The sequence below is a fragment of the Semicossyphus pulcher genome, unplaced genomic scaffold (genome assembly GCF_022749685.1).
Source record: "Semicossyphus pulcher isolate SPU_LCO1_2020_fin unplaced genomic scaffold, fSemPul1.0.p SCAF_4, whole genome shotgun sequence".
Classification (NCBI taxonomy): Eukaryota; Metazoa; Chordata; class Actinopteri; order Labriformes; family Labridae; genus Semicossyphus; species Semicossyphus pulcher.
In genome coordinates, this window is record NW_027211715.1 from 16109044 (window position 1) to 16125209 (window position 16166).

The 16166-nt window shown below is 42.4% G+C and overlaps 1 protein-coding gene across 1 annotated transcript; it reads left to right on the top strand.

The window, feature by feature from the left end:
* The first annotated feature begins 9954 nt into the window (after positions 1-9954).
* Positions 9955-13904, top strand: LOC138606887 (cytochrome P450 2J2-like). The gene is made up of 9 exons (XM_069679368.1): positions 9955-10158; positions 10269-10431; positions 10607-10756; positions 10847-11007; positions 11173-11349; positions 11642-11783; positions 12132-12319; positions 12419-12560; positions 13729-13904. Exons 1-9 carry the CDS (start codon positions 9955-9957, stop codon positions 13902-13904), a joined length of 1503 nt encoding a protein of 500 aa, XP_069535469.1.
* The last annotated feature ends 2262 nt before the right edge of the window (positions 13905-16166 follow it).

Here is a 16166-nt window from a genome sequence, read left to right on the forward strand (position 1 = left end):
TGGATTTCTCCGCTGTTGCTTCTGCTCAGGCCAGACACCTTCATGTCCTGCGCTCCAATAGTTGCAATGTCCGGGACAGGATCAGCACGACCCGCTGCCCCGACCGTTACAGAAGGATAACGACACCACTATCCCCTGGTCCTGCTCAGTCGCCACCGGAGCTCCAGGGGCTGCTACCGGGCATGCTGAAGAGACCTGGATCCTACACTGGTAAACTGAAAGCCCCGGCCAGTTCTACCCCCGGTGTTGAGCCCGCAGACGGCTGGATTGTCATCGGCGGAGGGAAACACAGGAGCAGCCGATTGTACCGGTCTCGACAGCCCCAGGAGATCCAGCTTGAAAACATTTTTTTGTTTAACATCTTGGACCAACAGGAATATCCCACACTGGCCTGTCCCTCTCCTGCCGCACCCATGCCTGCTGCGCATTGGCGCTCCGGATTAGCGTAGGGCTCGTCTTCGTCACCTCCACATCTGTCCCTGAGCTGCTCGCAGGCCATTCACCAAAGGGGCGCTGTAGCTCCACTGCCTGCTCTCTGCTGCCCTCAACCACATGTTGGTGCAGCGCACCCCGAACATGGCCCAGGGTCCAGCTCCGGGGGTGCAGCTCTGTCACGGCACATTGGAAAGTATCCAGTGGTTACTCACCAGAACACTGCTGCTTGTCGCCAGACTGCTGTTAACACAATCGGAAGGCACGCAGCACGGAGGAGCTCCAGGCGCAACTCTAACTCCCGGGGGGTGCACCGTCAACCACCGGCTACCCTGCTAAGACCTTCGTCCGTGCTCGTTGTCGGCACATCCATAGTGCGACACATCGCCTTGCCTGCAGCTAAAACCTTCTGCTACCCTGGTGTCTGTGTCCAGGAAATCGACTCCAAAGTCCCACAGTTGCTGGACCAAAAGACTTCTGCTTCAACCTTTGTCATTCACGTGGGAATAAACGACATCAGGAATAATCAATCGGAGAAACTTGAAGTTGACTTCATGAACCTTATAGACAGCTTTCTTCAATCAGACCACTGGCTCATCATCTCTGGCCCGTTGCCCTGTCCCAGCTTTGGAGACGTCAAATTCAGTCGTGTCCCTCAACTTCATACATGACTCAAGGGATACTGCTGCTCGCTCAGCATACCATTTGTGGACAATTTTACCACATTCTGGAACCGTCCATACCTCTTCAGACACGATGGAGTACATCCACATTTTCACGGATCACGTCTCCTCGCTATGAACATTGAACTGGCGTTAACCTCCACTAATGCACTGCGCAAATGATGTTTGGTGAGTCCGATCCATCAGACTAATGACTGTGACTCTGTCTTACATATTCCTGTTGTAATTAGCGGTAACCACAGACAAAGACCTTGTAATCCCCCTATAATATACAGGAATCTAAACAATTTAGTACCGGTTCGGACTTCAATCATTAGTCCTCCTCAAAGTCATGCACCTCGAGCAATAACAATGGCTTTATTAAACGTCAGGTCACTAACGAATAAGTCCTTTTTAATCAATGATCTCATAAGTACTCATAACCTAGACTTCACTCTACTGACTGAGACCTGGTTGGATAAAAGTAGCTCAGTTGCACTTATTGAGACTGCACCTCCCAATTAAAATTTCATCCATACAACAACATCTGATAAGAGAGGTGTTGGAATAGCTGCTGTCTTCTCCAACATCTAGACCTGCAAGGAAGTCCCCCTCGGTGATTTCAATTCCTTTGAATACCTTGCCTTATCTATACATTGTGTTCACACAATGTTAATAATTACTGTATATAGACCACCAAAATCTAAATGTGGATTTTTTGATCAATTCTCTGAGCTGTTATCCAAGGTATCCACTGAATAATTATCACAGGTGATACACCCCCCCCTCAGGAAAAGTGCTCTTACCACAACAATAACTGTTAAAACATGGCCTGAGGGTGCTTCCCATCAGCTGCAGGACTGCTGCCAAACAACAAACTGGGATATCTTTCAACATCAGGACCTGGAGGACTACACAGCAGCCGTCCTGGGCTACATAAAGTTCTGCATGGACACTGTTACTGTGGACAAGCGCATTCAGGTCCATCCTAACCAGAAGCCCTGGATGACAAAAGAGGTCAAGAGCCTGCTGATGGAGCGAAACACTGCTTTCAGGTCTGGTCATGGGTCACAGTACAGTGCTGCCAGAGCCAACCTAAAGAGAGGCATCAGACAGGCCAAGGCTGTTTACGGCAGAAAAATAGAGGACCAGCTCAGCAGCAACAACACAAGGCAGGTGTGGCAGGGGGTCCAGCACATCACCAGCTACAGGTCTGGCAACCTCTCAGCTGCTGACGGTGATGCCTTGCTGGAAGAGGAGCTGAACCTCTTCTTTACCTGCTTTGAGGAGGTGTCACCTGAGGCAGCGGCATCCCATCTGCCAGCCTACAGCAGCCACATCCTCACAGTGGAAGAGCACGAGGTGAGGCGTACGCTAAGGGCAGTGAACCCAAGGAAAGCTGCTGGACCCGACGGCGTTCCTGGACAAGTGTTGAAGGACTGTGCGGACCAGCTGGCGGGGGTCTTCACCAGTCCCTATCCCAGTCCACTGTCCCTCCCTGCCTGAAATCCTCCACTATAGTCCCACTGCCAAAGAAGACCACCATCACTAGCCTGAATGACTACCGTCCAGTGGCACTCACACCAATAGCCATGAAGTGCTTTGAAAGACTGGTGCGGAGTCACATCATGTCAAACCTGCCACCCACCTTGGACAAACACCAGTTTGCCTACAGAGCAAACAGGTCCACAGAGAATGCAGTAGCCACAACTCTTCACACTGCTCTGACCCACCTGGAGCAGTGAGGTAGCTATGCTAGGCTGCTCTTTGTGGACTTTAGCTCTGCATTTAAAACCATACTCCCCCTCAGACTGGTGTCCAAATTGGCAGATCTGGGACTTTCATAATCCATCTGCTGCTGGATCCTGGACTTCCTGACGGGCCGCTCCCACAGAGTCAGAGTCGGCCCCCACACCTCCTCAGCCCTCAGCCTCAGCACTGGCTCCCCACAGGGCTGTGTGCTGAGCCCACTACTCTACACCCTCTACACACATGACTGCACACCCGCCGACTCCAGCAAAACCATCATCAATTTTGCCGACGACACGACAGTGGTGGGACTCATCTCCGGGGGAGAAGAGGCAGCATACAGGGACGAGGTGAAGCGGCTGGCTGGGTGGTGCGGGGACAATAACCTGCTCCTGAACACTACCAAGACAAAGAAGCTGATCATTGACTACAGAAGGAATAAAACAGATATTCAGCCATTGAACATCAGCGGGAAGGAGGTGGAGAGGGTTGCAGTCTTCCGGTTTCTGGGCGTCCAGATTGAGGAGGACCTTAGACTTAGACTTAGACTCAACTTTATTGATCCCTTTGGGATGACTCCCTCTGGGAAATTCAGTCTCCAGCAGCTTATACAGTACAATACAATAGGAAAGAATCAGCACACAGAGGGTAAAAAATAAAGATCAAAATATATATATCTATCTATAGATATATATATATAAAAAAGTACAAAATTAGATGACAAAATATATAAAATATACACTCTTAGAAAATATACAAGTAAACAGTGGGTAATTGACCTGGTATTTAGTTTGATTAAACTAAATTAGGTTATTGCACTGTGGTATTAGGTTATTGCACTGTGGTGAGAGATTATTGCACATTGACAGATTTTTATTGCACATATGACCCTTTGAGAAATAAATAAATATTACTATTGAATAAAAGAAGATAACTACTATTAACTTTGTGAGGTGAATTAGTGGCTACCGCTGTTGAGAGAGTCTGTCCCTGTTACCTCCTCCCCGTAAGTGAGGAGTTGTACAGCCTGATGGCATGAGGGACAAAGGAGTTCTTCAGTCGGTTAGTCCTGCACTTTGGAAGGAGCAGTCTCTCACTGAACAGGCTCCTCTGGTTGCTGATGACGGTGTGCAGAGGGTGGCTGGCATTGTCCATAATGTCCAACAGTTTGTTCAGTGTCCTTGTCTCTGCCACCGTCACCAGAGGGTCCAGCTTCATGCCGATCACAGAGCCGGCTCGCCTGATCAGTTTATCCAGTCTGGATGTGTCCTTCTTGGATGTGCTGCCTCCCCAGCACACTACAGTGTAAAAGAGGACACTGGCAACCACAGACTGGTAAAACATCCGCAGCAGTTTGCTGCAGATGTTAAAAGACCGCAGTCTCCTTAGGAAGTACATCCTGCCTTGTGTCTTCCCGTACAGGTGGCTGGTGTGTGTTGACCAGTCCAGTTTGTTGTCCAGACACAGCCCGAGGTATTTGTAGGAGTCCACACTCTCCACCTCAGCTCCCTCTAGTAGGACTGGTCTCGGCTTCGGTCTGGACCTCCCAAAGTCTATGACCAGCTCCTTTGTCTTAGAGGTGTTGAGCTCTAGGTGGTTTGTGCGGCACCAAGCAGCAAAGTCCCCCACCAGACTCCGATACTCCTCCTCTCTGTCGTCCCTGATGCATCCAACGATGGCTGTGTCATCGGCGTACTTCTGTATGTGACACAGCTCTGAGTTGTGACAGAAGTCCGAGGTGTACAGGGTGAAGAGAAGAGGGGCCAGCACTGTGCCCTGGGGGGCTCCAGTGCTGCTGACCACAGTGTCAGACGTGGTGTCCTTCAGCCTGACGTACTGTGGCCTGTCGGTGAGGTAGTTGGATATCCAGGCCACCAGGTGGGGGTCCACTCCCATCCGGTTCAATTTATCTCGAAGCATAGGGGGGTGAATGGTATTGAAGGCGCTGGAGAAGTCCAAGAAGAGAATCCTCGCTGTGCCTCTCCCCTTATCCAGATGGGAGTGGACTCGGTGTAGTAGGTAGAGGATGGCATCCTCCACACCAACACCTGGCTGGTAGGCGAACTGCAGGCTGTCCTGGGCGTGCTGCACCTGGGGTCTGAGGAGGCTGAGGAAGAGCCGCTCCAACGTCTTCATCAGGTGTGAAGTGAGTGCCACCGGCCGGAAATCATTCAGCTCCCTGGGCCGGTTCTTTTTAGGAACCGGGACAATGCAGGATGTCTTCCAGAGGGTGGGCACTCTCCCTAGCTGCAGGCTGAGGTTGAAGATCCGTTGTAGTGGTTCCCCCAGTTCAGCAGCGCAGGTCTTCAGAAGTCTTGGACACACCTTGTCCGGGCCTGCTGCTTTCCTGGGTCGGAGCTTCCTCAGCTGTCCTCTGACCTGGTCTGTGGTGATGTGAGGTGGAGATTGTGTTGAGGTGGGGGGGGAGGGGGAGGAGGAGGGAGGTGCTGCAGCAAACACTGCAGCGATGATTAAGAAGGCCCAGCAGAGACTCCACTTCTTGAGACTCCTCAAGAAGAGCCACATCAAACAGAAACTGCTGGTGTCCGTCTACTGCTGCTCCATAGAGACTGTAATGACATACTGCATGTGTGTGTGGTTCTCCAGCTGCACAGCAGCTGACAGGAAAGCGCTCCAGAGGGTCGTCAACACGGCCCAGAACATCATCGGCTGCCCTCTTCCCTCCCTGGCTGAGCTGTACAGCTCTCGCAACCTCCGTAAAGACCACAACATCCTCAGAGACCCCTCACACACGGGTCACCACCTGTTTGAACTACTGCCTTCGGGCAGAGGATACGGGACAATTAAAACAAGAACAAACAGGTTAAAAAACAGTTTTTATCCAAAAGCAATAACGGCACTTAACTGCAAGTAATGCACTTTATTAGAACTGGAACATGCCCTGTGTGTGTGTGTGTTTTTATGTGATTTATATATATATTTTTTTACTGTTTTATGTGTTCTTATCTGCACTAATAAGGATTGCACTCAATTTCGTTGTACATGTACAATGACAATAAAGATATTCTATTCTATTCTATTCTATAACATACATGTTGACAATCAGACAGATCCAGATGCTAGAAACCTCATGAGCATACTGGAGGCATTTGGCCTCAATCAGCATGTCTCTGGACCCACCCAAAATAAGGGGCACACTTTGGACCTTGTCATATCATATCATGCATTAGTCCTGTTTTGACTTACTCAATCTTAAAAAAAACTAGAAAACATTGTTGAGCAGCTCAGGCCCACCACCTGCTGCTTGGATCCTGTCCCTACCACCCTTTTTAAAAATGTCTTCAACTGTCTAGCGCCTGAGGTGCTACAAATTATTAACTGCTCTCTTCAGTCAGGTATATTTCACTTCACTTTTATATATCACTTAAAACAGCCATCATTAAACCACTTTTGGAGAAGAGCAACCTTGATGCAACATTTATTGCCAACTACAGGCCCATCTCAAACTTACCATTCCTCAGTTAAATATTTACAGATAAATAATTATCTCACATCAAACAACGTTCTAGATATTTATCAATCAGGTTTCTGATCCCACCATAGCACAGAAACAGCACTTATCAAAGTTGTTAACGATTTGCATATAAACACAGACTGTAACAAAGTATCTGTTCTTGTGCTTCTGGACCTCAGTGCAGCCTTTGATACTGTAGACCACGATATACTTCTGCAGAGATTAGAGAAATGGGTGGGCTTGTCTGGACCAGTTCTAAACTGGTTCAGAACCTATCTACAGGACAGGCAGTTCTTTGTGTCCATCGGAGATTATGTCTCGAACAAATTAGAAGTTATGTGCGGTGTTCCCCAAGGTTCGATTCTCGGACCACTATTGTGTAATCTTTATATGTTGCAACATGATATTCAGATGTACAAAATTAATTACCACAATTACGCAGATGATTCACAACTTTACATATCATTATCTCCAGATGACCTAGATCCTATACATTCCCTTACTCAGTGTCGTGATGATATCAACCTATGGATGTCAGCCTTTCTACAATTAAACAAAGGCAAAACAGAAATTCTCATTCTCAAAAAGACAGACAAGCAAATAGAGTTAAGAAGAATGAGGTCAGGGGAATCAATAGACGCATTCAGGAATGAGTTACTGGCACAGAATTGGGAGGCAATATATCAAGAAAACAATGTGGACAATGCATATGAAATATTTTTGATGGTATTTAAGCAATTATATGACAAATGCTGTCCAATTAAAGAATATACAAGGAAACTGAAATATAGCAACTCTCCATGGATTACCAAGGGATTGCAAAACGACGCCTGCAAAAAGAAAAATACACTATACAGAGAATTCACAAGACTGAGAACTAAAGAGGCTGAAAATAAATATAAAAGATATAAAAATAAGTCAACTTATATTATAAGGACAAGCAAGAAAGATTATTATAAGAAAATATTAGACAATAACAAAATCAATATTAAAGGAATATGGGGTATATTAAACAGTTTTATAAGAAATAGTTTTAAACAAACAGAATATCCAGAGTATTTTATTGATAAGGATAATGTAATTTGTAATAGAAGTGATATGGCTGACAATCTAAATACATTTTTTGTAAATATAGGACTTATAGGACATTTGGAAAAAAACATGGATATATTGATAGAACGAAATCCCAACTCAATGTTTCTCAAAGCAGTGGAAGAGAAAGAAAGACATTGTTAAAAAATGTAAAAACAAAAAGTCAACTGATTATAATGACATTGAAATGACAATAGTGAAAGAGGTCATTGAAGGGATTTCAAAACCATTAACATAGTTTGTTGTGCTGGGTGATGCTTGTTCTTCATGTTGGATATTGTTTGTGGTATCCCCCAGGGGTCAGTGTTGGGCCCTAAACTATTTATTTTGTATATAAATTATATTTGTAGGTTGCCACAGGTATTGAAGCTGGTATTATTTGCTGATGATACAAACATTTTCTGTTCTGGGGAGAATTTAAAAGAAATACTGGAGGAAGTCACTAAAGAAATGAGTAAATTGAAAATATGGTTTGACAGAAACAAATTATCATAAAACTTAAATAAAACAAAAATAATGTTATTTGGGAATTGCAGAATTAACAAGTACAAATACAGATAGATGGGGTGCAGATTGAAAGGGTTCATGAAAATAAATTCCTTGGGGTGATAATAGATGAGAAAATTAGTTGGAAACCACACATCAAACATGTTCAAAGTAAACTATCAAGCATTTCAGTTCTAAATAAAGCAAAACAGGTTCTGGATCATAAATCACTACACATCCTGTACTGTTCCATTGTCTTCCCATATTTCAATTACTGTGTAGAGATCTAGGGCAATAATTACATGAGTTCAATCAATTCACTAACTATTCTACAAAAAAGGGCAATACGGGTCATTCATAATGTCGGCTATCAGGATCATATTCACTCACTCTTCATACCGTCAAAATTATTAAAATGTACAGACATAGTGAAATTCCAAACAACACAAATCATGTACAAAGCTAATAACTTTCTGCCACAAAATATACAAAAGTTGTTTAAGAATCGAGAGGGGGGATATCAATTAAGAGGAAAATTAATTATTAACTTTAATTATTGTTTTTAATACTTATTATTTATGTTCATTATTAGTTGGTTCTTTTCTTTTATGTTGTGTTTTTTTATTGTTAGGTCCTTTTGGGACTAGAGGTGGGATTAGATAAGTTTGGACTTACTCCTTTTTGAACAAACTTTCATTGTCTGTTGTTGTTTTTTCTTTTTTTTGTTCAAAAATAAACTTTCAAAATTCAAGATCTAAAGTAATAAGTTGTTATTGATTATCTGTTAGAGGTAAAGTTAAAATTAGTCTTTAAAGATAGAGACTAAAATTAAGATTTAAAGTAAAAATCTTATGAATCTTTTGATTGCCATTAATTTAATATTTTAAAATCTATACTGATGTTATTTAATATTCGTCATTGATTAAAATTGGGATCTTAAGTCAATCATTCCTCGAGGGCTAAGGGCCCGCTAGCACAGTCCCGTCGATCCGTGAGTGCCACAGGCGGAAGATTAATGAACGATCCGTCACGAGCAGGAAAGTCTCGGGATTGACACCAGGAGGGCAGCCTGTTTAATCTCTTCGTATTGTTGCAGCGGCGACCCTTGCTTCAGTGTCATAGGATTGTCCACAAACTACTGCCTCCAAAAAAAGCCAAAAAAAGTGAACCTCATTAACTGACAAAATGGTGCATGGGTGTAAACAGGATTTCAGAGGTTGTAATTTGGAGAGCGAAAAACATCCACAGAAACCTCCAACCTTTTCCGGCAAGGTATTCAACCCATGTAGAGTTGAAATGAATCAGTAAAAGTTGTACAGGTAAGTTACCAAGGATTCTTTTTTAAAGCCAGGGAGAAAATGCCTTGCATACATTTATAGATAAAGTTCCAGAGGGAGGGGGTGGCAGTGAGAATGACCTCAAACAACCCCTAAAATATTGTTGGTTATGTGTAGGGGAAGGAAAGGCAGTATAAATAATGTGGACGGCTTGTGTTAACTTATTGTTGATATATCCATATGTTTTTTTCTTTTCGTCCTTCATCATTAATACTTTACAATTTGGTACGTTTACTAAAAAGGGAAATTGAATCACACCAAAGGGCACGCAGGCTTGTAATTATATAGGTAACCTCAAAACTCATATGAAAGAGAAAACTGTATAATGGTAATGTTAAAGATAAACAACAATTCCAAGCAGAATGTAATGGTTTAACTGAACAAGTTAATGGTTATAGGAGAAGAACAGATGTCGAAGTAAAAGGTAATTTTTCATCTGATAACAGCAAACTTCCCCTATATAACATAAAGCAAATGATTTCCTAAATGCTAAATTATAATAATTCTTCACTGATTAACAGTATGTGATATCCCTTATCTTTATATGAAGAGGCTAAAGTCCAATACAGTGTCCAAGAGTCAATAACATCAGGCTTCTCCCCCGCAGGAGAGAGACAGGTGATATTATTCACTCCAGGCAACATAAAAAGCCTTTTATCTCACAGAACAAGCAAGGAAAGCACAGGCTTCATTTACACAGGCTCAAGCTCGTGTTTGCAAAATGGATTCAGTCTTTGCTGTATTTGGATCGTATGTTGACTGGGACGTCAAGAGTCTTCTGCTCTTTGCACTAGTTTTCATCCTCTCTGCAGTTTATATTAAGAACCGCCGTCCGGCCAGCTTCCCTCCAGGACCCCGGACATTTCCTATTGTGGGCAACATATTCTCTGTGGACCACAAGAGGGCTCATGAGAGTCTGATAAAGGTAGATCAACAAAAGTATGATTAGAAAACCAACAGTTCAACCAAGGACTCATGTTTCTGTTATCTGTCATACCAAGCATTGTGTTCTTTTCCTCTTGAATCCACTCACAGTTAGCAGGGAAATATGGAGATGTATACAGCCTGCGAATGGGCCAAGAGTGGATGATAGTCTTAAATGGGTTTGAGGTTCTGAAAGAAGCTCTGGTAAATCAGGGAGACAGCCTGGTGGACCGCCCTGCCCTCCCTTTAGTGCAGGATATAATGCACGGACTAGGTGAGAGGATGTAAAACACACACACACACACACACACACACACACACACACACACACACACACGCAAAGCCTTTGTACAAACAACACTCAGCCCACTACTGTTTTGGCAGTAATAGTGGTACAGGGAATCTTTGTTGAGTGAACAAACTAATGTACTGAATGTATTTGCCATCAGGTTTAATTTTCAGTAACGGGCACATGTGGAAGCAGCAGAGGCGTTTTACCCTTTCGACCCTCAGACATTTTGGATTTGGCAAGAAGTCACTTGAACCTATCATCTTGGATGAATTCACACACTGTTCAAAAGAAGTTCACAGTTATCGAGGTAAATCTTAAATGCATTGCACTGACACGTTTAGAAAGAGAAACCATCACAAATGCCGAGTTTAATCTACTTTTCTGTTCAATTGTGGAGGTAAGCCCTTCAATCCAAACCTCATCATCAGCAACGCTGTCTCCAACATCATCTGTTCCCTGGTTTTTGGACGTCGCTTTGAGTACACTGATGAGAAGTTCAGGAACCTGATTGGCTGCTTTGAAAAAACACTTCAGCTTGAAGCCTCAATTTGGGCACAGGTATGGCAAATTAAAGCGATTAATGGAATTTTAATGTTATGTGCCACATTTGCACACAGAGAGTTCAAGATGGAGAATGTATAGTATTGATTGTTATAATCAGAGGATATTTTTCTGAAATGTCTTGTCCATATGTTTTATGTTTCAATCTGCTCTAATATGCAGTTTTACAACTTATTCCCTCGGCTGATGAGACGTTTGCCAGGGCCTCATCAGACAGTCTTTCGTGTGTGGAATGCTGTAAAGGACTTCATAAGAGAAGAGCTTAAGGAGCACAAGCAAAACTGGGATCCCTCAGACCAAAGAGACTACATCGACTGCTACCTGAATGAAATACAGACGGTGACTGGCTCTAAATGAGGCTTTGAATTGCTTATGAAGATGCTAAGTGTTCAGTTCTGGTGAATGTCATCTCCTATTATTCAACTGATATAAGTACTATCAACTGTTAAATGTGTTTGCACTTAATTATTGCACCATTTCTTGCTGGTTGGTTAATAGTGCAATAGCACAGCCATCTGAAGCTTTTTCAAGGAACGAGGTTCAGTACACATTAATGTAGTGGTTCCTATGTGCAGATGTTCTGAAATATTTTGCCACACATTTTAACACATGTACTTGTATACATTCTCAGAGTAAGGGGCAGCAGGACAACACTTTTGATGAGGAAAACCTCGTTATGTGTGTCATGGATCTGTTTGTGGCTGGCTCTGAGACCACATCCACCACCCTGCGCTGGGCTTTCCTCTACATGGCCAAGTACCCTGAGATCCAGGGTAAGAGCACTGACCGTGTCAGTTCTTACTCAATAATGTGCAAATCGGCAACACCAAAACACATTATTGGTGGTAATTCTACTAGTGTAAAGGTTAACATTCATTAATGATAAATATGATTTGCAAATGTCAGTAGCCCTTCTATGTATCATTAACTCTGCAAAAACACCGAACTATGCAAATAGCTAGGTTCAGGGTTTTAAATAAAGATGAACACAAATCCATATATTCACTTTAGTGGCAATGCTACATTGGGCTTCAGCTCTTCAAAAGTCTTTATTATTTAATGTTGCAGATTATGAATTAAATACTTTTCCTCTCTTGTCCGCTCCCCTTCCTGTTGCACAGCAAAGGTCCAGGCTGAGATAGACAGAGTGATTGGACAGTCCAGACAGCCGTCAATGGGAGATCGTGCAAACCTGCCCTATACTGATGCTGTCATCCACGAGGTCCAGAGAATGGGAAACATAGTTCCTCTCAGCTTGCCTCATATGACCAACAAGGATGTCCAGCTGGGAGGCTACACAGTCCCAAAGGTCAGTTATCATTAATTTTAATGACACAAACTTGACCTGATTGTTTCTGAATTATAATTATTTTATTACCTTAATTAACTGTGTTACTCTAATCAACAGGGAGTTACAATCATTCCTAATTTGACCTCGGTGCTATACGACAAGAATGAGTGGGAGACGCCATACACCTTCAACCCAAGACACTTTCTGAACGAGGAGGGCAAGTTTGTGAAGCAAGCTGCCTTCATCCCGTTCTCTTCTGGTGAGGAGCAACACAACACCTTGTTTTATTAGTGTCTTTCTCTGTTAGTACAGGAGCCTGGAGCTTGTCCCAATATACACTAGGACCCTATGGTGGTCCTTACATATTTTTGTAAATAGGCCAAAAACAAATTCTCTCTATCAAGACAGACACACAGAATAGACAGAGGCAGGGGATCATAACAGGCTAGGGGTTTCATTTATAAAAAATAGTGCGTATAATCAATACAAATAGTGTATGTACACAAAAAACCTGAAATGGCGTGAATCAGAAATAATTCTGATTCATAAAACTGTGTGCACGCATACCTGAACGCGATGCCCCCTTTATAAATCAAGTCCACCTGGAAACGTGTGCACATGTCACAAATCAGAGAGAACCCATACGCAGAATCACAGGGCAGAGGCGGGAGTAAGGCAGCAACAGTTATTTTACTTTGTTTGTCAGGCAGAGCAAAGTACAGTCCTTTCCAGAGGTCAAAACCACAAATCCACAAAGTAAGGCAGAGGTACAGAGGCAACAGGTAAAAGTTCAACAACAGGTTGCAGGCACAGGTCAAAATCCAAAAGGCAAAACATAGAGAAATAGCAGGATGCCAAGCAGGCAGAAGCTAAAACTATGATCTGGCAATTGACAAAGGCAAGATGGCTTTTTTAAGTACTGAGGGGTTATTGAGCTAACAAGCCACAGGTGTGTGGCAGGATGAGCAGAATGGCAAACTATCGGCTGACAGACAAATGAGGGGGAGAGTCAGTGGCATGGAAAAAGCTTGCAGGTGCTGACTGGATAATGAGCAGAGGGGTGTGTGCACAGGAGAAGCAGCAGGAGGGTGGGGTGCTGGTAAATTTCGTGATATTCATTCTGCATAGTACATTTGTTCTGACTTCAGAGAAGCTAAAGAAAGGTTTTACTAAAATAAACTTTAAGTTTCCAGAATTTTAACATGTAAATGTTGTGTTCCTTTATATTTGTGACAAATAATAATAATTATTAATAATAATTTAAGGATTTTTTTTACCCACCTGTTCTCAAGTCATTGACATAGAAGAGAACTATTTACATCACAAGAAATGGATCAACATAAAAAAAAGATTTCACTTTCTTCACAAGGCTTCTGTACAAATCTGTGTCAGAAATGTGTTTGTTTTAGTGCGTTTTCTTGTTTCAGGTAAGCGTCTGTGTCTTGGTGAGAACCTGGCAAGGATGGAGCTTTTCCTTTTCTTCACCTCCTTCATGCAGCATTTCACGTTCTCAATGCCGGCTGGGGTTGAGCCTGTAATGGATTACGTCTTTGGTGTCACTCTGGCACCGAGTCAGTATGAAATCTGCGCAACCTCACGCTAAAAGAATCTTAAAGTTGATTTACCATTGTTTTAAAAAGTCTTGTTTTATTGATACTTTGATTTAGCATGGCTTAATTGTCAAATATGTTTAGCACTTTTTGTGATATGAAGCCAGGTTTGAATTTCAGAATACTCCCTATGAACCTAAATAAGGTCATACATCTCAAAATGTGTATGATGTTATATTTTGGATGTCCAAAACCTACCAATAAATATACCAACATTTGTGGAGTGTAAGGTTACTATCACTATCCTGATTATCCACATTATGTTTTTGGATGCTGTACTTTCATTGTAAAATGTAAAAGCACAAGAGTTTTGAGAAGAAATTCAAATTCAATTCTCTCATTAAATAGGTGGTACATTCATGATTAAGATTAGTTTAAAGTAATTGTAAATTACATTATTGGTTAGAAAGTGAACTGTACTGCCTTAAAACAGCATTTCTGCCAGGGACAGTGTCTCATGTCCTGCCTCACATAGAGTGATGTTGGCCTAATGTATGTTCTCGTATGCTTGCAGGGGGTCATCTTGACATATTTTACATAAAATAGCAAAACTGTAAGCTAAGCCTCATAGTCTCTTACTAATCAGAGACCAAATGTTCTGTCTGGTGAGGAGATCTCTCTACTCTGCTACATACTTCATATGAACAGGGTAACACTAGCCCTTTTTACACTGCCAGTTCAAGGCAGGATTATTACGCCTCTGTGACATTCCGTCCTCTCGTTCCGCCTCTGAGCCAGCATCGGAGGTAGTAACAGAGGCATAATAAAGGCGAAGCGGCGTTTGTGTAAACTGCAGAGCCGCCAGGGCGGAACAGCGCTGTGTGTGTGTGTATTTGAAGCACACGCTGTTTGTTTACACCTCGCGCACGTTTTGCTTCCGCCACGTCGGAACACTATGCAAGAACACACACTGGGGCGGCTTTACGCCGGCGTTGCGTGGTCCAATGTAGAATGACAAAGGTGGCATGAGGACAGGGCTTCGTTATGGCGGAACCGCAGTGTAAAAAAGGCTTTTTAAACTCACCCTGTCAGGAGACGTGCAATCCATATTCCCAATATAAAAAGATATACTAACAAGGCCAATGCCCGGCAAGATGCAAAGGATAAGCCTGAGAGGCAGATGGCCTGCTTGAATTACTCCACATGAAACAATACTAAACCAAGGAAACAATAAAGGCCCCAAAGAAAGCCCAAGTTTGTAAACAGAATAGGGTAACACTTTACATTAAGGGTACAATTTACATACCTAAGTAATGCTTAAATAATGCATGCCTCATGAGGATTTAATGCATGAATTAATGCAGGATGTATCATGAATTCCTGTTGCTCACCATTAAGAAATGATGAAGTCACTGTGACTTTATGTGATTAGTTTACAATTAATACATCATCAATTAATTAGTAATGTTAATTAAATTACCTCATACATTGATAGATATGCGACCATTTACAAATGAGCATTACGACGTCACTTTACTTGGGGGGGACTCAAGTCAAGGAAGTAATGGGGACCTTGTGTGAAGTGATGATTTAGTAATGATGAACTCAATTATCAAATGCTTCCTTTTAGTGAATGTTCATCAAGTAATCATTTACAAATGAGTATTATGACGTGAGCAATGCAACAGCATCCACCACAGACAGAACTCGGTAAGTTTGTTTTTTAACTCGCATGTTTTCATGCTATCCAATGTTAGCATTTAAAGCTAACGTTAACCTACTATAAGCTTTGATGGGTTAGCCTATGTATAGTGTCATTTGTGTCATATTTGCTGTAGAACAAGTTATATTATATTGTGTCTTAAGCATGATAGAGCTTAAACACGAGTAATCGTAATAACATTGTGTAATCATATGATAGAAACTGCATAAAGGTCATGTTAAAAAGTCATGCAGGCTATTTCCAAGCATAACTTATTAGTAAATGTTTGATTTATATATTTGCAAAGCAGGAATCAGCATCTCATTCTCATGACAGACTGCAAACAAAATAAACAATTCCAAGCAGAATGTAATGGCTTAAATTCACCAGTTAATTGCAATGAGGATGCAGAATGAAATAAGAACAGATGTCTAGGTAAAAGGTCATTTCAATCTTACTCTATTTGTCTTATATCTGATAAGACTACACTTCACCTTTCCACCAAAGAACAAAGATATTCCTAACTGCTAAATTGTAATAATTGTTTTATGGTCACTGATTAACATTGGGTTATGTAATCCCTGTATAAAGAGATTAAAGTCCAATAGAGTGT

Bases quoted from the DNA above. Each gene is read 5' to 3' on its own strand.
- LOC138606887 (XM_069679368.1), top strand. From the start codon at position 9,955: ATGGATTCAGTCTTTGCTGTATTTGGATCGTATGTTGACTGGGACGTC. The intron at 11,350-11,641 runs GTGACTGGCTCT...ATACATTCTCAG, and splicing joins ACCTGAATGAAATACAGACG to AGTAAGGGGCAGCAGGACAA. The intron at 12,320-12,418 runs GTCAGTTATCAT...TCTAATCAACAG, and splicing joins GAGGCTACACAGTCCCAAAG to GGAGTTACAATCATTCCTAA.